Raw genomic sequence first — 21,203 nt, 5'->3', positions numbered from 1 at the left:
GAGAACCTTTCTGACATGTGCACAATGGAAACCCTCCAACCAAGAAGAGATAAATACAAGGAAGGTTTGTGACCCTGGTAGCATGCGCTGAAGCTTTAGCTCACACCAGTTGCACCCAAACACCAGCCAGAATTCATACCTCCCAAATACATAGTGTGTATAAATATTGTTTATTTACTGTCCACCAAACAGCAAAGCTTTTTAGGGGACAGCTGCCTTCACACAGCAGGGTCCCCTAAATACTTTAAAGTCTGAGTGTGTGACTGTGACCAGGCCTTTTCTCTGCATCCCAGCAGCTCCAGCGAGGAGTTTGACCTTAGATTGTGGTTGTGCTGGGCCACAGTATAAACCCAGTACTGTATTTTTTTTGTTTAAAAAAAAAGAAAAAAGTTTTCTACCTGTGCAGTTTTACAGCTCTTTTGCAGACGGCGTCTGTAGGAAAAGTCCTACCTCGTCTTCACCCATGCTGAAGGTCATGCGGCGAGGTTTATTCATAGTTCGGACTCAGCAGATTAATCACTGTTGATTTAAATGGCAGCTATTATCTGAAAATGAACAACGCATCCATCAGGTTTGTTGTCACGGAGAGCAAAAATCTGATGACTTTGTTTGCGTCATCTCCATAAAACCTCAGCGGATGAACCTCAGCTGATGCGCATCACGCCTTCCAGAAACTTCCAGCTGTGTGATTTCACATCAGCAGAAATTTGAAACTATTGTGAAACTACGTGTTTGATACTATGTGTTAAAATTGTCAAGTTCTTAAATGTTTACGTCTGCGTTGTTGGGTTCATCGATATTGACGCAACTGCAGGAGGAACATTAAGGCCACATTGGAATGCAAGTCACCCCAGAGTCAGTCAAGGATCAATACCGGTCACGTGACACCAGGGCCGGGCGGCCTGACATGGCTCCAGCCAAGACACATTGCTTCCTTCTTGAAGAGCATTTAATCCATGAGCAAAGTCACAGCCAGGCACCTTTCCCCCGTCTAATAAATCAGTGATGTGAACTGACAAGGCTGTGCACGTTTTAAACTCACTTATTATTCAGCGGCTGCCTCGCTCTCATGCGTGGGACCCGAGGAAGACACACAACAGTCGATAGAGAGTTTATCTGCACGCCTCTTTGGAACAGCAGCTTTTCCCGACCCACACAAATCATGTCAAAATTATTTGTACTTTCAATAAGATGTTTAACACCATTAATATAAGTGTTATGAAGAAGATATAAGAGGGATTTGCTTTGCTAAAATACCTTTAGCATAAAGCAGATCCACTGGAAAGCAAAGCATGCTGGGTATTTTGGAGGTATCAATGAGGTCACGTGAACTGCTGCTGAACCCTCATCAGATTTCTGCTGTTACCCTCGATCTCATCCGAGCAAAAGGAAATCTGCTATTAACAAGTTTGTTCATTAGACAGTAATGGAATTTGGTTGGGGTGCAGCACAGTGGCGCAGTGTTCCGCAATGCTGCCTCACAGCAAGGTCGTGGGTTCGAATCCCACTTGGGGCTTTTCTGTGTGGAGTCTTTCCAGGCGCCTGAAGTTGGGGCCAATAAATTGACTGTTGTTTGTTTGCCGTGCATCCTGAGAAATACAGCATTAAAACCAACGCTAGTGGTTGTTAAGGTGTGGTCAAGAGAGAGGAGGGGTGTTATTTACAACATAAATTCAATTACCCCATGTTGTGACCAAAAGTGCAACCAAATGCTGTTTGTCCCCCCTCCCATCGTCCATCTGCTGCTGGGAGATGCTGCATCAGGGCTGCCATCCAAGCCGGCGGGCGGCGGCCTGTTTCTGTGCGGCTGGCTGACACAACGCAGCGGGGGGAGCAGCATTATGGGCACGGCGGCGAGAGCGCTCCAGTAGCTGCGGCGGCATTACTCTGCCTCCACACATCCCGACTCATTACAGCTCACCGTAGGATGATGCTGACGGAGGCGGCTGAGGCCTGTGTGTGCGTGGAGGCGGCCCTGCGCACGGCGCTGATGGGCCATTAGAGCTCCGGCTGAGCGGCCAGGGATGCTGAGATAATGAGATTAAACAGGCCGGTCAAAGAAATCAGATTACTTTAAACGTCTCCATACGCCTTTTGCTTCTTTTTGGTCCAAATAACAAAAAAAGTGTAATTCTAAAGTGGATTATTTCTGTCTGAACACAAAATCAAATATCTTAATTCTGGTTGAACGTATTTTTCAGCCTAACTTTCACAAGTGTAACTGTCCCAATACTTCTCACACACACAAGCTTTGTTTTAGCCGAAATCCTTGATGACTCTTTTTCAGATCTAAATTGTTTCTACATCTTTGACTTGGCAAACTTAGACTCTGCTGTGAAGTTGGATTTTCCCCCAGTAATGCAAAAACATTCTCATTATCCTGTAACACTTTGCTAATTTTGTATCTTGGCACAACATACTTAATTTTACTGATGGTCCTAATGGCCTATTATCCCTAATGGAGTCAGTTTTCTTTTAGTTCACTCCACTTGTTTTATGTTAATGTCAGCAATTGAAAAGAGTTTAAATCTCCTTTTTCTGTGTTGTTTTTGTGCTTTTCATTGTAAAGTTGCTCCTTTCTTTTGTAGAGCGTTAAACCTGGGTGACAAACATGCGACTCGGACCTCAGTGGGTTCATTCAGCAACCTGAATGCCAAGCAAAATAGCTGCAGTCTTCTAATTTAACTGATTTAAATTGGGGTTCTTGCTTCAAGGTGCAGATCAGCATCACAGTCCCCGTGTGGAACACTCCCAAAGTTTTAGGAAGAAAAGCGAGGAGTGAGACGTGAATACATTTAAACTTTTTGATAAAAACTTAATTAAAGCCATTCTAGGTGAGGGGGGGTAGATGTTGTCATTTATAGTCTATTATTTCCACGTCACCAACTGACAATATAGTTTAGGAGCACCGTTGTGTCCCAGCTGTGTATAAATGAGATTGAACAACGTAAAGATGTAAATAAAAAGAGGAAAAAATTAAGTGAATTCCTTCTGTAGCAGCTCAACGACGTTCATTTAGTTTTTATTAGGAGAACAGCAGGCTGCCATTTTTCCCACATCTGAATTAAATTGCCAGAAATGTTGAGTCGGCAGTGTCGTAAATTAGAATCTGGGACACTAAAAATCTCATAAAAAGCACATTCTAATTCCATGATGGTTTTAAATGAAAAGGCAAGCAAGCATTGCCCCCCACCCCCCCCCCCCCCCCCCCCCCCCCCCCCCCCCCCCCCCCCGGACAACTTCAGTCTACAGGAACAAATATGGGGGGATTGTTTATGCCTGTGCAGAGGTCAAACATCTACATCCACAGCAGGAAGCAGAACCACCTCTTCATACAGGAAATTCACTGAACTCAACAAGTGCCAAACTACCTATTATTCTGCCTAAGAGAGGAAACGAACCGGACAGAAATCAAGCCAATATCGAAATAAAGAGGGAGGTGGATTAATCTGCGCTTTGATCTCTGGGTAAATTGTAATTCCAGCTCTCATAAACCATGCTGTGCAGTTGTTTCCTGATATGTTTCAGGTCTCAGGCGACAAGCCTTGGACAATTAACTATCACATTTCAACACATAATGTACGCAGACCTATTCTCCAGGGAGGAATATTGGCTGTATTGTTGGAGTTAAGGTGGCAATAAAATCAGTCACTTGACCCTCTTGATTGTGTAACCCTGGTGACAGTGCAAAACTCATGAGTTTCATCAACAGATGTCTTTGATAAACATTTTGCAATTAAAACAGGTTGATTAATTAAAAATATGTGTTGCATGTTTGAGCAGCTGTAGAGCGAGTCGGAATTGGGAAACAGTGACATCTAGTGGACATTGCTTTAAAAAGAAATCTGGGAAAAGAATCTGGGAAATACAATTTAAATAAAAATATATTTTTTAAATAATTTAAAATCACTGTGTCCTGTTGTAGTTTTGCTTTATTACATTTTACAACTGCACAGATCATATGGTTGTGATTTCTTCAACAACTGAAAGATTTCCAATTACAATTGCAAAACTTTTAAATGAATCTTTTAAAGATCAGGAGGATTTTTTATAAAAAGACAACATGTCATCTAGACTCTGTGGAGGCAGCGTGGCCTGGTTCTCCTCTGTAGGCTGCGGTGGCTGCTGAGGTGGATACGGGACTGGGTTCTGGGGTGGATATTGCGGAGGGTACAGGTTGTGGTACTGTGGCAGGAAAGGGGGATACATGTAGGGCGGCCCAGCAAAAGGAGGAAGTGGGGGAAAGGCAGGATAAAATGGAGGAGGGGGATACTGGGAGTTATAAAGGGGAGCAGAGACAGGAGCCGATTCTGACGGGAGATCTGGAGGTGACGGATCTGGTTTTGGTTCTGGAGGAGTTGGGAGTTGTTGAGGCTGAGGATGTGAGGCAGCAGGTTGGGCCTGTGAGTGTTTGTCCTCCACCTCCTCCTCAAAGGGTTTTCTTGGCTCTTTAGTCCACTTATTCACCTGCGGTTTAGGCTTATCTGGTTTCTGCCTCTTCCCCAGACTGAAGTAGTCAGTGGGAGGGGCAAACTCAGACTCTCGCTCGTCACGACGCTGGGTCTTCCACTCATTGAACATAAACTCTGCAATAAAAGTGAAGTCGTTAAGAGAGCTGGATGAAAAATGCAGGGTTACTCTGGTTGGAGAGTTGTTTCAAATAGCAATAATGTTTACCTTTGCCTCTGTCCCACTCTCTGACATGAGGAACTCCTGGTCTGGTGTCCCGCCGTTCCTGAATCTCCACTTCCACCCTCTTAATTATACTGACTGCTGGGTTTTCCTCTGGAGGAGGTGGAGGTCCCAATAATTCCTCTTCATCCTCTGTTGTGACAAAGAATTGACAAAATGTTAATGCACACACCAAAGTGCAGTTCACACAAGTTCAAACATAAATTCCAGCTCAAAGCTGCCTTTTTAAAGAGCAGGTTTCTAACCTTTATTGTCCTCTGCTTTAAGTTCGTCCTCGGTGCCATCCAGTTTGTCTGTCTTCATCTTCCTCTTCCTAATTTTAGCCAGTCTGGCCTGCAGGATGGCCTTCCTCTTGTCCTTCAGCTGTTCCCTCTTGGTGCGCTGTTCTGTTGTCTGGACCAAACAGAAAGAAAACAGAAATGAGCAAAATGAGAAACCCAATTTTCAGCAGTGTGGATATACGACAGAATTACAGGCTCACCTGGTCTCTGAGCATGTCCAGTGTTTCCCTCTGCTTTTTACGCTGTTCCTGGTCCTGGGAGAATGCAAAGTAGCCCACGCCGAGATCACGAGCCTCTGATAACAGGAGACAAAATCATGTTGTGATTTCAAAATGACTGCCAGACGTGATCTTCAGAGGCTTTGACAGTAACCTTGTCCTCTGATGTCTTCATAGTGAAGGGGACCAACAGGCTTCTTCATGGCCTCCTCCTCCTCCCTTTCCCACTCCTGCCTCTGCAGCTCTCGGCGCATGTCCTCTGACAATAAGGTCTTGTCGGTGGAGGTCATTCTAGATTAAAAGAACCATGTACATAATAGTTGTAGGCGAGTTTAAATTTTATGAAACCATATCCTGTATCTCGATTTCTTACCGTTTTCCATTTAGGTCTTGATCCATTTTCCTAAAACCTGGCAGGTCTTTTTTCATGCACCGGCGAGATCTGCCCAAAGAATCCACGTAATCCACCCTGAGGAGAAGCATGAGAACAACAGTTTACTATCTGTCAATTTTCAATCTGATAATATATGTTAAAATAATATATTGAGTAGTCTGCATATGTAAAGTCTTGACATAAATATAGTCTTACCATTCTTCTTCAGGGTTTTCAGGAGGCAGCACAGGAGATGAGCTGCTTCTTTCCTCATCATCTTGTTCTCTCTGCACATGCATTTCTCTCTTTTTGTCAATGATCTTCTGGGTGAAATCAACCAGATATAATCCCTCGGTCTCTTCATCTGCCATTTTAAATAGCATGTTAATTACACTCTCAGTTAGAGCTGCAAAACAATAGAAAAAAACAATACAATAGAAATGCCAAATAGTAATAGGCTGCATATTAGACTGACCTGGAAAGTCACCTTTGGTCATTTGCTCATAGAGTCTGGCCTTTTCCTCCAACATCCGTCTATTAGAGGAAGAGGTATGACAGTTCAGGTGTTCAAGAATTGCTGTTGTGTTCCAGATGATTAAAACCACGACACAATTTACTCACTTTGATTTATCTAAATTGATCTCTTCCTCCGCCAGCAGCTCTGAATCCTTCTCAGCTCTCGCTGAAACGCCAGCATTCTGTTTGCTCCAGACATTCGGTTTCTAAAGGTATTATCCAAATAATAATAAAAAAAAATATATATTAGTCAGAGACATTATAGATAAAGTTAAAATGGACATGTTTACCTTGATTTTGGATTTTGATGTTAAACTAGCGCCTTCGTTTTCTTGTCCAAGTTTGTCATGTTTGAATTGCTCCTGTTTCCTGTAGAGTTCAGCTTTTAGATCCACGAGCTGTAATAGAAAGTGTTTTTTAATGTAATTCTTTTCTATATGTGCATTTTTTGCTCATCGCATAAGTTATTTTCTAGCTTCAGTAACTGGAACTCGACTTGCTAGCGCTATAGCTTCCGACATTAGCTGGCTCCAATGAAAGGTATAACAAAAACGACGACTTGGTTCCGTCTCAGAGCATCTCACCGATGAAGCAGTCACTACGAATGGCTTTTTCTTTTTATCCATGTTTGTTTGTCATTCTCTACACCACCATAGCTGCTCTGAGGCTAACTGGCTTTTAGCTGTCGTCGTCTGACTTCTTCGTCGATTATTACTGTCTCTAAAAAAAAAAAACTCTACCGCCACCTAGTAGGTGAGTTCAAGAATGTAGTTTGTTTAACTCGGCTATTCCACTTTATTGGTACTTGGTTATTATGCTACCGGTTTCTGGCTAATGTCATATATTACCGGTTTCTGCCTAATTCATGTCATGATATATATCATGATATATTGTTACTATTTATGTTCATATGATATCGAGTTAGCTATCGGGTTGTCGTGGCCGAGTGGTTAAGGCGATGGACTAGAAATCCATTGGGGTCTCCCCGCGCAGGTTCGAATCCTGCCGACAACGCATCTTTTTAGCAACCCAATTGTTTTTATGGTCTTCAGGGAGTTTACTTTGGACCCCGACTTTTGGTAGGCGAATATATATATATTTAAAGCTTTACCGAGCAGTTTCAATGTTTCAATGATTTTAATGTTCAAACAAACTACAGTACAACTCATCTGTTATGGAAAAGAAACATCCAGAACAATGCAAATACTATTCAATGATGAAAATAGTGCAAAACAATGGAGTTTGTTATAAAACCAATGATATAAAACATCTGTAAGGTTTTGATTTCAGTCCGGTTTACATTGCAGGGATGATTATTGAGAAGCCACATCAGACTCTGGCGTCAAAATGCGAAGGTTATATGCCGTAGAGTTGCGTGGTGTTCCTTCGGATGGTGGACAAAACCTTATCCAGGGTTTCTCCTTTTAGCAGACTCAGCTCCTGCAGGGTGTGGATGCCCATTCCAGGATGGGAAAACTGGCACACAGCTTTACTCACCTGGCAGGGATAGAAAACATGAATGATCCAGCCAGCGCTGTGCTGCTCTGACCCTTCGGGTACTGCACGTTTAAAGGAGGGCTGTCTATTGAGCTGAACTTGCCTGTCTGGGCAGGAAGTACGGTGCATCTGTTTCCAACACGATGCGATTCAGAGGGATGCGACGCAGAGCATCGCGAGCCTCTGTGGCTTTCTGGTAGGTGATGAGGGCCGTGAAACCCACGTACAGGTTTGGAAATTCCGTCAACAAGGGCTCAATCACTCCGTAACTGTTGGTGAAACAGTGCCTGGAAAAAGAATGTTTTTTTGATTATTGCCAGGTCTGTAAAAGGAGCTTTCGCGAGATTAGAGCTCTCTATACTTGCCTGTGAATTTTGTACTCTCTTGGGACACACTTCTTCATGATCTCCAGGACGTCGTCGTCTGCGTCTCTGCAGTGGATCACCAGAGGTTTCTGGAGACCAACAGCCAAATGCAGCTGACGCTCAAAGACCTGCGCACACGCTGATGATTAACACTGCCACAGCATGGTGACGTCCCCTCTATTCAAACTTTGGTTCTTCCAGATTACAACTCACCTCCTTTTGCCTCGAAGGATCGGTGGAATTTTTGTGGGAGTAGTCCAGCCCCATCTCGCCGAACGCCACTGCTTTTGGGTGATGCATGGCCATCAAGATGTTCTGTTCCTGGACGCTTGAGTAGTCTTTGGCGAAGTGGGGGTGGCACCCGAAAGCCCCCCACACCATGTCTTCAGCCAGCAAGCCTTCCCACAGGGTCTCCTTCACCATGATTTGAGGGTTGCAGAAGTTGGTGATGCAGCCTCTGAAGTGTGGAGGGAAGCTGCTCTGGTAGCGCTCCCGGAAGTTGTTGAAAGTCCCTCTGAAGCCCAGCTTCCTGTACAGCATATCTAGGTGGCAGTGGGTGTCTATAAAACCCACGTCGGTGCCCACATGAGGGTAACTGTGTTCCCCCTTGCATTCTTCCCCTAAAGAGAGTCTGTGTTTATAAGTGTTCCCATGAGAAACGGGGCTGCGGGTGTGCTTCAGGTACGAGGCGGTGTCAGACAATCTGCGCAGAGGGACAGTAACATTCCCAGGTTTGTTTCTAGATGGTCCTGAAGAAGCTGCTCTGGCAGAATGAGGAGACCAAGGCGAGAAAGCAGGGGAGCACAGCAGGTCGTCGCCAGACAGTTCTGCTCTGCTTCCTCCTGGTGAAGCCTCAATCTGACCGAACGTCTCTACAAAGACAGAATCCTGAACCGTTGACCTGGCTGAGGAACCTTGTGGTGTTGGGAAAATGCTCTGAAAAACATGGCAGACATTTTAACCGGCAGTTCAGGGTAAAACCAATCAGGATATCCACTGAAGAATTACCGGTGAAGAGGCAGAGCGTTGACAAACCTTCCTGGAAAGCTTCTTTAACTTGTGCTTGTGATCAAGACCACTGACAACCTTTGCTTTTTTCTCTGGCGTGTCCAGACTCAGAGCACACAGGCCATCGGGTCCTGGAGAGTCACTGGGTGGCACCGGATTGGAATATTCATCTGGTAACGCACCGCTGCAAGGATGGGTCCTGGACTCTGTCCCCCATGGAGACTCTGGTGAGGACACTGCCGTTCTCCAGCCGCTGAATTGAGTCCTTCTCTTCTGGTTCATGTCTACCATCAAATATTCTATAAAACAGCCAGAAAAAATCAAGACGATAGCTCCTCGCACAGTCCTGAATATCATAAACATCATATATGAGAAGAAGCTGACTTACTGGGTGAAATATATAGTTTTAGTTAATGTTTGTTTTGGAGGGTTTCTGTTCCCATTTTAATGACCTCCCCCAGGAACCTTCATTTAAGAGCTACATAGTTCTCAAACCCTGATAGTTTGGCCAACTTTGGCTTTTAGGAACAGTTTGTAAACTAAATAAAATGTGTTTGTGGGACGTGAAGGTATAAATGAGCCTGATGTGTACAAACATAAATCATAAAAATGTTCCGCTAGCATGCGCAGCTTAGCTCAGGCTAACGTTTTGGGTGCAGAATTTTGGCTGAAATTTGTTGTTTTAGGCTTCAAAACTTTACACGTATGGTTGAAGGAACATTGTCAAAAGTGTTCTAATGGTTTTAGACTTAACTGAATTATTCTTCACAAGCACAGATGCCTGGAATTGAAGAACAATCGAACTAAAAAGGCGTCGGTACGGTAGAAAACGTCGAATACGATTGATTTGTCCGCCCAGTGTGAGTGAAGTAGTTACATCAACATTACCATAAATGATTGATATAAAACCAAAACTTAAATATTATATTTACCTCGGGAGAGACCAGAAACTACGACTGCGGTCAGAGTCAAGGCGGCCGACTGATGAGGACCAGACCCGGCGGGAACAGCAAAACTGAGCCCGGAACGTTTTGATCAACAGGCGAAAATTAATACGAATCCGCCTTAAAGACGACAATAAACGCAATAATAATATGAAATCATACATAATCTCATAATATATATAGTTATTAAATAATATTAATTATTTATCGATATTTGAGTTTGAACATAAAATGTTTATACTCCAACTGGCCACTAGAGGGGAGTACTGTTCTGCCTCAGTCAAATATATTGCTTTCAAATTTTACCCATTTTAAGATATTCGCATATTTGTAAATACATTTGATGAGCAGGTTAATAAATCTTAATATTATCTTAAGTAAACTGACACCTAGGTGAGGGATTTGTGTACTGCTTGTGCATGCATAAAATAAAAAATTAACTCCAAACTGACGCGACTCACCTGAAAAGCCCGGAGCCTCTGCTCATTCTCTCACATGGGCAGGTACTTCTTTGACACACTTAAGTTTATTTTTTTAATTTTACAAAGATCCTGCAAAGCATCTGAAAAGAACACATTGTTAAGAGCCATCTGATGCACCTTGGTGAGTGTCAAATTCCTGCTTTTAACATCAATTCTGAAATGTCTTATTAATTTCTCTAACATCCTGCCATATAATGCAGTGTGTTCAAAATAAAAGTATTCACGCAGAGAAAAAGCAATTAATTAAAACAATGCCGACAAAGCACTCGTGTGGAAAATATACATTATTTATTACACAATTGTTTTAGATACAGTAAAAATACATTAAAAGAATGTAGAAGGCAAAGAAATGCAACTGATGCATGGATAAAAGCTTCCAAGCCCAATGTTTACGTTTTTATTTATAGCGTTTTTATTTATTTATATGTAATTTTATTCAAAAACATGTCATTTGGTTGCTGAAAGGAACCAAGTCATAACAATTTTATATATATCATTTATTCTTATAAATAACTTATCTACAGAAAAATATTTGAGTACTCCATTTTTGGAAAATCTCAGCCTTTTTAAACCTACTGCCCAACTCTGTTTATATTGAAAAATATAAAAGTTATATTGTATCATATATACACTGTAGAATAAAAGGAACAAACAAGCATCAAAGGCCGAGATTCCTCATTTTTCAGAGCTGAAATAACCGCCAGAAGCGATAATATTTTACACACATCACATTACAGAGATCAGTCTTGGTTCTCCTGACGTCCGTGGCCCACGAGAAACGGTGCATTTGTCACTGCTCATTCTTTCTGATTAAATAAGTAAATTTCAACCCGCTGGTTCATTCGGCGGAGATCTTTTGTGGCACTGGGCTGATCTTCCAGCTCCTCATGGAGACACCGGGCGATTTCCAATGTTCTGTAGTCTTCAGGTCGCACCAGTCGCCGTATCACCTGAAGAGCCCGGTCCTTGAGGCTGTAAACTACAGACAAACGAGTTTATCAGTGCCAACCACTTAGCTGGTACCATTCTATTTCAACAGTGCACAGTCACCATTCACTGCTACCATTAAGCATCGTGACGTGAGTCTCAGCTGCCTGCTATTATATGACTCCCTGATATTAAAATCTATTTGAAGTCTTACCTGGTAAAGTGATATTAGCAACTCCACCCTCTGCCGGTTTCGGAAGAAACAGTTCTTTGCCATTCACCTTCAGTGGTTCATCAGTCTTTGCATCTCGGAACATCCATGGGTGACCTTCAAAAGAACATTAAATGAAGAATTTAACAAAACGGACAAAAGTGTCAAGTCCCGTCTACTAGAATGCAAACAAGAGTTTTGACATACAGTTCATGAGTCCTTAGTAACACGAGACTAATACAACTAATATAAGTAAAATACAGTACAAGTAAAATTCATTCTAAACCGAAGTGCAATGCTCCAATATTAAAAATGCAACTTTACCGACGAAGGTTGTCATTCTCCGCCCTGTCCCTGGTTGTAATTCATCATACCCTTGAGGATGACCAAAGAAATCGATCCACACTGGTCGTACGACCCGGGGGGTTCGGTTACAGAACACGGCAACGATGGGGATTCGACTGTTCAGGGAGCGGACCAGGGGCAGCGACGACTCCCCTTCTTGAGGCATTTGGGCAGGCTGCTGCTGAGCCTTTAGCACAGTGAGATTAGCCGTGAAGCTAACGCTATCGAGAGGCTACATAAACTGCTTTCACATTTCAATCATTTAAACGCGACGGACCTCCTTGGCCGATGGTGGTAATATCGTTTAAAAGGTTTAGAAGAAACGATCCGTGGGTGGGGTAAAAAAGCAGCTGTGCTGTTAAGAGTTTCCTCAGGTTGTTTTGTTTTCAGGCTTCCGGTGTCGGTCGTGACATCACTGTGTGCTGCGTTGTGATTGGTCGAATAAATTGTGACGCAGGAAACGCGTTTCCTACGTGACTAGAAGGATCACAAATAATGGCACTAACTCACGCATGATACCAGTTAATACTAATCTGTAAACTAGACTGAAACCTAGACACCTCATTCAATGAGTTTTCTCTGATTGTAGATTCTCACTGGAGGCATCAGGAATTATGTACTTAACAAAAGAGTGTGAAATAACTTAAAACATGCCTTATACCCTAGTTTTTTCAAAGTAACCACCCTTTGCTTTTTTGATAACGCTGCAAACACTTGGTGTTCTCTCAATGAGCTTCATGAGGTAGTCACCTGAAGTGGTTTTCACTTCACAGGGGGGCCTTGTCAGGGTTACGTAGTGGAATTTCTTGCCTTATTAATGGGACTGGAACCATCAGTAGTGTTGTGCAGAAGTCAGGTTGTTACACAGCCAACAGCCACATTGGACAACAGTTAGCATTCATATAATGGCAAGAACCAATTAGTTAAGTAAAAAGAAATGAGCGGCCTTCATTACATTACAAAGGTCACTCAGTCCGAAAAAAGCATTAAGTGAGGAGGTGCGTCAAACTTTTTTGGCCTGTACTGTACATATTTTAAAATGTTTAATCTCTTGTTTATGCGTCTGGTAATTGTAGAATTGTTTAATTGTTTATCCGCTCCTCAGCAAAGCTGAGATTTTGGGACAACAATCATCTCTTCAGCTTCAACATTATTCATGCTTCACTTTGTTGGTACAAATATTAAATATGTAGCCTCAAAGTAAGTTTTGTTTATCCCTTTTTGAATTCTTCACAATCCGTGGGCGCTGGAAATCCAACTTTTAGGTCATGTGGCAGCCAAAACTCTTTGATCCAAACACAATGCACCAGTGACTTTGGGGTGAATGTAATAAGAGAGGAGGCTAAAGCGGAGATCACTCAGTGTCATCTTCGGCGGAGCCACCATCCTCAGCGTGATGCTGTTCGTCCTCTGCATAAACACACTCCAAGGGAATATGTGTTTTATTTCTCTCGGGGAATATTTCTGATCCAGATGTGCGCTTTTACGCACAGAAGTGACTTGAAGCTTCGCTCTTTTCTGTCAACCCGGCACCCACTGTCACAGTCCTGATGCTGCTGGCCATTCCGGACAGCTGTAAGAGCCGCTGCATTTACCTTCCGTTCAGGGGTAACCCCCCCTACGGAGCTTCTGACTCAGATCAGCGCGCTCTACATGAGCTTTAAAGGAACTCCGCAGTCCAGCCGACAACCACGACGTCCGACGCCCTTTATTGCTCATGCAATACTGAAACATTTACCAAATTATCACCTGAATGATCAGCCTGGTGACCAAAGCTCTGCTGTGAAACATTGCATTGATAGGCTGCACTTTTGCACAATCTTTCTGATATTAACGCAGATGTGTGCTGCTGTACCATCTAGCCACTTTGTGTATTGTATACGTGTGCATGCACATTGATGACATGGTTTTTTTTTAATAGGCATGATTGAAGCATCAGTTTGATGGTTAATTAATTATTTTTTTTACAAATTTGATTAATTATATTGAGTAAATCAGAGGTCGTGGTTCTTTTATTCCCGTAAATGCTTCTAAGTGAGGTGCACATATGAAAGCAAAGCTTACTGAGAAAGGAAACTTTGAGTAATAAAAAGCGTTAGATAAATTGTCCTTTAAGAACGACAGACTCTCGGCTTCACAACTTCGAGGGCATCTTATTGTGATGTTGCAAGAATTTAAAGCTATTCGATGCGAGTGAGAAATGAGTTCAATTCATAACTTACATTTCACAACAAATACACAAACTGCCTCATTTTTACATACAAATGCCAGTGCTGGGTGACAAAATAGCGAAAAAAACAATAACAAAACCTGAAACTGCAAATCAAGAATGGTCCATAAAAAAATCTCTTGTCTTGTCTATAAATCTTCATTGACACTAAATTGGGTCATAGGCACATCTTTCAAAGAGTTCACACTCTTGCTGTCTGTTAATTCAAACCTTTCCATTAGGCATCAAAATAGCTGTAATATTCATCTTTTTTTACAGCGCTCCTGTTGCCACTTGAATGTTGAATATGCAGTAAAACAGACAACAATTACACTAATATTTACACCATATCATTCTTACATCTTTATCATTACATAGCAAAACTGGGGCAAAGATATCTGAGAAAATGAACTCCTTTTCATTATGACATAAAAAAATACATCCAATTTAATACCAGGACCTAAAATATCCCAAACAGCATCCAATCTAAACATGAGTGCTCTTCCAAATGACCCTTGAGTGAAATAAGATCAGAAAACGCCATCTCGGAGTAAAAGAGAGAGCTTACCAACGTCTCCCTCAGGTACACACGCAGCCACAGCCACCATCAGACAACATCTGAAGTTAAATTAGTTTTCTTGTCTGCAACAGCCAAAAAAATCAGCAGGTCAGGGAGCCATGCTATGATGTTAGCACATAATCTAATAGGAATCTGTCACACCGCTCAATTTCTTTGTCCCTTCATCACAGAAATCACAGTGCTCTGAGAAACTCTGACAGCAAGAATGAGTTCCATCCTCAGGACCACTCAGCATTCCCGTGACCTTCCCACTAATAAGCTGGATTTGCTGCCAGGGGAGACAGGATGTGTTGATTTATAGCTAAAAGTAACTGCAGAGTTCATTAACATCCATGCTTGAGAGGTGTTGTTGGACAAGGAGTCCAATATCACACGCAAAAGAGGCGAGAGCCCTCCCGCCCTTCGTCACCTTCCTCGGACGGTATACGGGGGAGCATAGATGAACGGGTCAGGCCCCAGAAGCGAGGGGGAGACAAGTCCTTCTTAGTGGCTGTGAACTTCCAACCCATATGTGAGCCACATGTTCGGCACTGTGCAATGGTCCAGGCATACCTGAGCAGACAAGAAAGAGGTCACAAAATAACTGCTTGGGTTTATTATCAGAGTTTAAATCCACATACAACCATCCTGACTGTGTGGGTAATTTTTGCTGCATTTTGCCTGCAAGATCTATCAGAGACATTAATATGAGCACAGGCGTTTCGAGTTGTGTGCTTGAATCATTTGGACCAAAGCATTTTTGAGTTACCCTGGAAACCAGCTGTGCAGTGTGGATGGCCTGCCGATCAGGTTAAGGTTACTGGCCTTGTAGACCGTCAGAGTTTCATGGACGTAACCATGAGGGTTGACATAAGCAGCCATCGGACCATAGAGAGACAGGCTGGAGAGGAAGGATGGGTGGAAACGTGTTAGAAAATGTTACAGACAAAGAATCTGAATTGCCTTTTAAAAAAACCATAATCGAACCTTAAAAAACATATTGCCTTTTTTTTTTTTTTAAATTGTATATACACACTTGTTATTCCTATGCAAAGATTTATTGAATACCATTAGTTTAAGGAGAACTAGTGATTCTTTTCTATTAACTTTATATGACTATTAAAAAAAGGATGTATATGTAAGTTGTTTTCAAGAGTTAGTCAAAATATAATTCAAGATTTGATTATATAAAAATAATCCAGAGCAGCTGAACATGTATCAAGTCATCACCTGAAGATTTCCGTTTTTGTGGTGATCTCTGTGTCTTGGCACTGCTTACAGCAAAGTGAAGTGCACTATGGAGGAAAGGTAGGTGTTATTAATGCGTGTCAGTCAAACTCGTCACTGACGTTTACAGAGGCTGATGGAAGCAGACAAACAGTACAAAGGTCTGAGGTAGAAATAACATGTACACATTCGGAACAAAATACTCCCTCGGTTCTTTTGAATGGGAAAGCCAACTTTGGAATGAACCACAGTGTGCAAAGTAAACTACAAACAGCTACTTTTGACCTTGTACCAACAGGTTTAAAGGAATGACCTTTCCTTACCCGGTCCATGATATCCAGCTCGCAGCGGAGTCGCTGGATGGCGCTGCCAATCTTCAGCAGCTGCAGCCGCAGAGCGTCGTCTATGGGCAGACAGGCCGCCACTCTGTAGGAGAAGTCTGACAGAAACAGGAGGAAGGTGTAAGTGAGGAAGGAATGAGAACACAAAACGTGTGTGTTTCTGCTGGCGGTCTCTGAGACACAGAGCTGAGGCTGACCTACGGCGTTGGTGGGGAGAGAGTCATCCCTCAAGTTCTCATCCCACTCGTGGAGCTGCTTCTTCACTCTGTTCATGAGCGACTCCTGTGGTGTTAAAAACATTAGGCTGGCACCACCTTTATGGTGCTAGTGTACAGACGAAGTCCCATTATAGTACTCACAGAGTCATACAGTGCGTAGACCCAGGGCGGCCATGGGGTCAAACTGGCCGAGTGAAACTTCCTCTGAGATGAATGACAGCGACAGTGTTGTATTTGCAACAATTAACATCCAAACTTTTCATATTTCTACCTATAATTATACGAGCATTGACTAATATTCCTCACAATTGACATGTTTATACACTGTAACCATATCAGCAAATACAGTAGATGCAACTACAACTAACATGAACATGCTTACATAATGTTCACCCCAAAAAAGTTATAGAGATGTTTATGATAATGATTTAAAATGCAGAAGAACTTTTTTGTCCAATTTATACTTTCCTCATCAGGCTCATTATTTTATCTGATTATGTGTTACACGGGAGTGTTGCGCGTGGTGTTTCTGACCTGCTTGTACTTATTCCACCAACACTGGGCCTGTTTGCCGCTGGAAAAGGGGGCTTTGGAGGAGGGCTGTCCGTAGAGTCTGGAGAAAGGACTTAACTGCAGAGTTGAGAGGGGATCTGGAAGGATTCGTTCTGGAAGGATCTGTACTTTGGCTTGTCTGATCCTGATCAGGAATAAACAACAAGAGATGATTTAAAAAGTCACAGCAGAGGAGCATGAAGTGGGAGAGGATAAAGGACAGAACAAACTAAATAAATGTGTGCTCATTAAATATCATGTCATGTCTATGACAGGAGCTTTGTAAATCTGAGCTCATCATAATGCTTTCTGAATATTTCCCTCTCAGAAATAAGAACCGTTCCTTCAATTTTTCATCCACGAACATGGTGGCCTTCCTGGGAAACATCAGCAATAATAAATGTATAAACAAACATGTTATAGGTGTGATATGAAACAAAAATTCCATAGAAACCAAGAAATTATTTAATCTTTGGTGGTGTGAGAACAGGTAGAAAAGCTAACCTTTCCTGGCTTATTTGATGGCTATAAAGCATCTTTACATGACCTACACGTGCAAATAAATCTCTAGAAAGAAAACTTTAAAATTCAGAACTCCCATTCTTGTACATCAGCCTGATAAATGGAGAGATTCCGAGTTCATGTCTTTAGAAAAACAACTGACATTTTGAAGGCTTAAGGGTTAGTTCAACATACCCATCTGCTTGGGTTCTGATCTCATGCACCTTGAATCTCTGCCTCCCCACAGCTTTTACTTTCACAGTTTCAATGCCATATTCCTGCTCCTCTTGATATGCATAGATCTCCGCTGTGGTCCCAAACTCTGCCACAGGCTCAGCAGCATCACTGTGCAAAGACATTTTTAAAGGTCATTTAGATGGTGATACTTTACAATTACATAATCTAACTAATCTGCAGTGGACACTGTGGGGTAATTCCTGATGTAGCGGTCTCCAACCTGTGTGCCAGCACAGCAAAGGTGCGATCTCTCTGGATGAGACTCCGCATCATGCTGACCTCCTGCGGTCTGAAGAGCTGCAGAGGGAGAGTCTGACCTGGCACCAGCATCACAGCTGTGTGCGGCAGGACGGGGATGGTCTGACAGCTGTCGTCATCGTGGACTGTACGGCCATGAAACTCCTCCATGTCTGAACCCAGGTACTGCCATCAAAGTGGTCAGTGTCAATACATTTGAAAAGACTATATATATTAAATGACAAAACTCTGTGAAGCTGAAACACGGCTGAGAAAAGTGCAGCGCCTGAGCATCACTTACAGCATGTGACGTGGGAAGACTGGGGTCAAAAGTAATGCTTGGCTTCTCTGCTTCCTCACTGTCTCGGTCTTCAGTCTCCATGACATTTTCCTCCTGCTCCTCCTCCTCCTCTTCTTCCTCATTGTCTGGTATTACACAGGAGCAAAACAGACACCATCAATTTCTCATCTAACTAAGCCACTCTGGCTGTAAACAAAAAATGAAAGTAAAATCGGCTTCAAAAAATATGACAGTTATAGTTTGGTCTTCTAAAGCATAGCCAAGTGACATTTTAGCAGGCAGTTAGCGGTTGGACTAACTAAATTATATTTTCAACTAAGCGTTACCTGGTAAAAGCTGTAATTGATTCCCCATGTTGTCGTTAACGTTGTCTTCTCCTCCCCTCTCGTCAGCCATATTCTTGTGTTTACAATGCCAGCTCTTCTTCTGTGGAAAATCAGGATCTTTGACTTGGATTTCTAGCGCCCCCTTGCAAGAGCCCAAGTAACGACTCCAACTGGTAATAAACAATAACCTTACACTGTATACATTTTGTAAAGAAACAAGTTTCCCCAAATTGATGCTGCGCCCACATCTTCAAGGTTACATTCTCAGTACAATGAGGCAGCCGAATTAATAAAAAGAAAATCTGCTTTTATTCTTTGCTATAAAATAATTGGTTTCGGTTGATTTAAAAAAAATACTTTTTCACCTTTGTGAACATTACATTGAATGATTCTCTACTCAGGTGATCACAGGCTGCTTTCCATCAACCATATTCTTTTTCATTGACCGCTAACAATGCTTTTAGTTACAAGTTACAGTATGTTGCTGTACAAACGTGCACTACAATGCTTCTGTTAACTTTTAAAGTCAAGCTCATCTCATCTCAGTCTCGTAGGACAGCTTGCCTGTGTGCTTGCAGTTTAACAAATATGTATAAACATTTGTATAATATGTATAACACATTAGCTCCCCAGAGACTTGTGTACATGCAGCAGCAAGTTTCCCCAAACACGTGTTACACTTGCTTAATTTAATTAATCTTGGAACATGAATTACTGAGAAAAAAAAAAAAAAACCTACTGCAGAATAATCAAAGCAGACTCATTTATTCAAATTTAAAAGGTTGTTTATTGTTCAACACACAAGCTGATATAACTTTATGGTCCATGAACAAAGCAGCTGTAAGATTTGATGTAAGTTCTGTCCAGCCATCTTCTAGGTCGATACAACCGACTCCTCGTGCAGTCATCTGAAGTGACATTCAAGGCTTTATGCCACAATCTCCTTCAGCCACAAGTCAGTCATCTGAAGAGGCTCTGACTGGATCCCAGCTGGCACAGATGAGGGCTTACTTTGACCTCTGCCTCATCTTTCTCCTTTTACGCTTCAGCCTGTTGATAGCAGAACACAATGAGATGATACACTTGCAATGAAGGTCCCAATGTTTTCAAATAACCACATCAGTTAAGTGATAAATTTCATTTTTACTATCAATAACCTGATTAGGTGGAACTCAGTTGTTACATTCAACATTCCATCATGGGTCAAAATATAGTAACCCCAAGAAAATGCAGCAATTCCTTTTCCGACATACCAACTATGGATAATATTTTAAATTCGCTGCCCAGTAGTATCTTGAATAAGTTTGATTTAACAGCAATACACTGCATTTTTGTTTAAAAACTGAAAAGCTAGCCATATTTCAAAGAATTAAAATTGGAATTTAAGCTTAGACAAGGCTGATAAATTTAAAATGAATAACTAGGCCAAGACTAAAGTTTAGGGGCACCCAAGGTACATTTGCGAGTGCGATGTACATGAAGACCCCACTTTAATTTTTGCAAACAGCAAATCTGATCACGTTTTCTCACCTGCGCATGCGCTTCTTCCTCCACTAGAAAAGAGAAATTGATTAATTCAAAGACGTTACAAATCTTTACCAGTAATTTAAACAGTCCATTGAGTATTATTGGCAAATTAAGTTATTGGCATGATATGTTGCAATGACGGAGGTAATTAACGCAAGGAGAATATATCAACTCAAGAAGATTGATTGGTCCCATAACGGCATTGGCTGATTGCAGAAAACACTACATTCTATTCTACATTATGCAGTTGAGAGTGTCTATAACGAAGAATTAAAGATTTATTCACTTCCTTGTACCGCTAACATTTATTAGCAAGCAACATAAACAAGCACAAAACGTTCACATGTTAGCTAGCTTAGCAAGATAGCGCAGGAAGAACAAACACTCAAATATTAGAAGTACAAGCTGATCATCTTACCTTGGCTCTCATCGTGTGGAGAAGTTTCTGTGAAAAGATTTGATATTTGATTAAAAGTCTGAACGATGACTCCTAAATCTTAGTGATTAAACTGGATTCATTTATCAGAAAAGCCAGACCATTACCTCAAACGAGAAGAGCAACGGAAAGAGGATGTGACGAAGGAAATGGGCGGTATTTATAAACTTGTGGCGTCATATTCCAGCGCCAAGGCCCCTGTTTCGATTATTCGTTGGGAAATGTAGTCTTATGGACCAAGACCCCGCTCTCTTTAAAAGTATTGGTAAAACCAACCACCAGGGCCACCAGGTTATGGAAAATCTTCTCTCTGGCTGGCATGAGATGTCCAACGCAGACCCAATTCTTATTTAAAATAAATAAATTGTACCATAATTGATGTGTAACATGTATTTTATCATTTTCCATTGTTAATGATCATCCTTTTATTTTATGCCTACATATATTATGTTTATAAGCAGGACTTAAGTGATAATTTTGTGCCATGTCATCCAAATGCAATGACTGATATGCAAATAATAAATATAATAAAATAAACTCCATAACATAAAAAACATGCATATATGTATATATAAAAATGTAATATTTAAACGTAATACTATTGACACAACTAATCCAATAATTTGAGGTGTTACATATGTAGTAAAACTTTTTTGCCAACAAATGTAAATTT

The 21,203-nt window shown here is 41.7% G+C and overlaps 4 protein-coding genes, 1 long non-coding RNA gene and 1 other non-coding gene across 9 annotated transcripts; 1 reads left to right on the top strand and 5 right to left on the bottom strand.

Moving 5' to 3' along the window:
- Positions 1-3,914: 3,914 nt before the first annotated feature.
- Positions 3,915-6,820, bottom strand: ccdc174 (coiled-coil domain containing 174). The gene is made up of 11 exons (XM_003973200.3): positions 6,665-6,820; positions 6,371-6,478; positions 6,186-6,286; positions 6,040-6,098; positions 5,781-5,928; positions 5,565-5,660; positions 5,346-5,482; positions 5,174-5,268; positions 4,938-5,085; positions 4,678-4,824; positions 3,915-4,586 (listed from the first exon to the last, which is right to left on the bottom strand). Exons 1-11 carry the CDS (start codon positions 6,704-6,706, stop codon positions 4,036-4,038), a joined length of 1,632 nt encoding a protein of 543 aa, XP_003973249.1. The 5' UTR covers positions 6,707-6,820; the 3' UTR covers positions 3,915-4,035.
- Positions 6,821-7,012: 192 nt separating this feature from the next.
- Positions 7,013-7,094, top strand: trnas-aga (transfer RNA serine (anticodon AGA)). The gene has a single exon. It is a non-coding gene; the product is annotated as a tRNA-Ser (tRNA).
- Positions 7,095-7,157: 63 nt separating this feature from the next.
- tatdn2 (TatD DNase domain containing 2) lies at positions 7,158-10,013 on the bottom strand. 3 transcript variants are annotated; one of them, XM_029827471.1, is made up of 6 exons: positions 9,883-10,013; positions 8,951-9,249; positions 8,156-8,878; positions 7,943-8,031; positions 7,681-7,864; positions 7,158-7,577 (listed from the first exon to the last, which is right to left on the bottom strand). In XM_029827471.1, exons 2-6 carry the CDS (start codon positions 9,239-9,241, stop codon positions 7,437-7,439), a joined length of 1,428 nt encoding a protein of 475 aa, XP_029683331.1. In that variant the 5' UTR covers positions 9,242-9,249; positions 9,883-10,013; the 3' UTR covers positions 7,158-7,436. The 3 variants fall into 3 exon arrangements, with proteins under 3 accessions (XP_029683331.1, XP_003973250.2, XP_029683330.1); XM_003973201.3 differs by having other exon boundaries at positions 7,173-7,577; positions 7,943-8,070; positions 8,978-9,249; XM_029827470.1 differs by having other exon boundaries at positions 7,176-7,577; positions 7,943-8,070.
- Positions 10,014-10,642: 629 nt separating this feature from the next.
- Positions 10,643-12,283, bottom strand: vhl (von Hippel-Lindau tumor suppressor). The gene is made up of 3 exons (XM_003973202.3): positions 11,839-12,283; positions 11,518-11,631; positions 10,643-11,355 (listed from the first exon to the last, which is right to left on the bottom strand). The coding sequence occupies exons 1-3, from the start codon at positions 12,023-12,025 to the stop codon at positions 11,174-11,176; spliced, it is 483 nt and encodes a 160-aa protein (XP_003973251.1). The 5' UTR covers positions 12,026-12,283; the 3' UTR covers positions 10,643-11,173.
- Positions 12,284-13,992: 1,709 nt separating this feature from the next.
- Positions 13,993-18,690, bottom strand: crbn (cereblon). 2 transcript variants are annotated; one of them, XM_029827179.1, is made up of 12 exons: positions 18,568-18,690; positions 18,242-18,366; positions 17,924-18,126; positions 17,662-17,811; positions 16,948-17,110; positions 16,555-16,617; positions 16,393-16,477; positions 16,178-16,293; positions 15,858-15,922; positions 15,397-15,528; positions 15,058-15,200; positions 13,993-14,916 (listed from the first exon to the last, which is right to left on the bottom strand). In XM_029827179.1, the coding sequence occupies exons 1-12, from the start codon at positions 18,635-18,637 to the stop codon at positions 14,900-14,902; spliced, it is 1,332 nt and encodes a 443-aa protein (XP_029683039.1). In that variant the 5' UTR covers positions 18,638-18,690; the 3' UTR covers positions 13,993-14,899. The 2 variants fall into 2 exon arrangements, with proteins under 2 accessions (XP_029683039.1, XP_003973227.2); XM_003973178.3 differs by having other exon boundaries at positions 13,993-15,200.
- Positions 18,691-19,330: 640 nt separating this feature from the next.
- LOC101068937 (uncharacterized) lies at positions 19,331-20,743 on the bottom strand. The gene is made up of 4 exons (XR_965321.2): positions 20,638-20,743; positions 20,513-20,539; positions 20,098-20,120; positions 19,331-19,617 (listed from the first exon to the last, which is right to left on the bottom strand). It is a non-coding gene; the product is annotated as an uncharacterized lncRNA (long non-coding RNA).
- Positions 20,744-21,203: the final 460 nt, after the last annotated feature.

The sequence above is a fragment of the Takifugu rubripes genome, chromosome 19 (genome assembly GCF_901000725.2).
Source record: "Takifugu rubripes chromosome 19, fTakRub1.2, whole genome shotgun sequence".
Taxonomy (NCBI): domain Eukaryota; kingdom Metazoa; phylum Chordata; class Actinopteri; order Tetraodontiformes; family Tetraodontidae; genus Takifugu; species Takifugu rubripes.
The sequence above is the reverse complement of the archived record's forward strand: the minus strand, read 5'-3'. Positions and strand labels throughout refer to the sequence as shown.

What these genes read in the sequence shown, in the direction of transcription:
- vhl (XM_003973202.3), bottom strand. Translation starts at nt 12,025, where the DNA reads ATGCCTCAAGAAGGGGAGTCGTCGCTGCCCCTGGTCCGCTCCCTGAAC. An exon ending in GAGAATGACAACCTTCGTCG is followed by an intron (nt 11,632 to 11,838) that starts GTAAAGTTGCAT and finishes GTTCTTTTGAAG; the next exon opens with GTCACCCATGGATGTTCCGA. An exon ending in TGCTAATATCACTTTACCAG is followed by an intron (nt 11,356 to 11,517) that starts GTAAGACTTCAA and finishes GTTTGTCTGTAG; the next exon opens with TTTACAGCCTCAAGGACCGG.
- ccdc174 (XM_003973200.3), bottom strand. Translation starts at nt 6,706, where the DNA reads ATGGATAAAAAGAAAAAGCCATTCGTAGTGACTGCTTCATCG. An exon ending in ATCAATTTAGATAAATCAAA is followed by an intron (nt 6,099 to 6,185) that starts GTGAGTAAATTG and finishes TTCCTCTAATAG; the next exon opens with ACGGATGTTGGAGGAAAAGG. An exon ending in TGAAGACATCAGAGGACAAG is followed by an intron (nt 5,269 to 5,345) that starts GTTACTGTCAAA and finishes TCCTGTTATCAG; the next exon opens with AGGCTCGTGATCTCGGCGTG.
- tatdn2 (XM_029827470.1), bottom strand. Translation starts at nt 9,241, where the DNA reads ATGGTAGACATGAACCAGAAGAGAAGGACTCAATTCAGCGGCTGGAGA. An exon ending in AACGCTCTGCCTCTTCACCG is followed by an intron (nt 8,879 to 8,950) that starts GTAATTCTTCAG and finishes CATGTTTTTCAG; the next exon opens with AGCATTTTCCCAACACCACA. An exon ending in CGTACTTCCTGCCCAGACAG is followed by an intron (nt 7,578 to 7,680) that starts GCAAGTTCAGCT and finishes TATCCCTGCCAG; the next exon opens with GTGAGTAAAGCTGTGTGCCA.
- crbn (XM_003973178.3), bottom strand. Translation starts at nt 18,637, where the DNA reads ATGGCTGACGAGAGGGGAGGAGAAGACAACGTTAACGACAACATGGGG. An exon ending in TCAATTACAGCTTTTACCAG is followed by an intron (nt 18,367 to 18,567) that starts GTAACGCTTAGT and finishes GTGTAATACCAG; the next exon opens with ACAATGAGGAAGAAGAGGAG. An exon ending in TCTACGCACTGTATGACTCT is followed by an intron (nt 16,478 to 16,554) that starts GTGAGTACTATA and finishes TTAACACCACAG; the next exon opens with GAGTCGCTCATGAACAGAGT.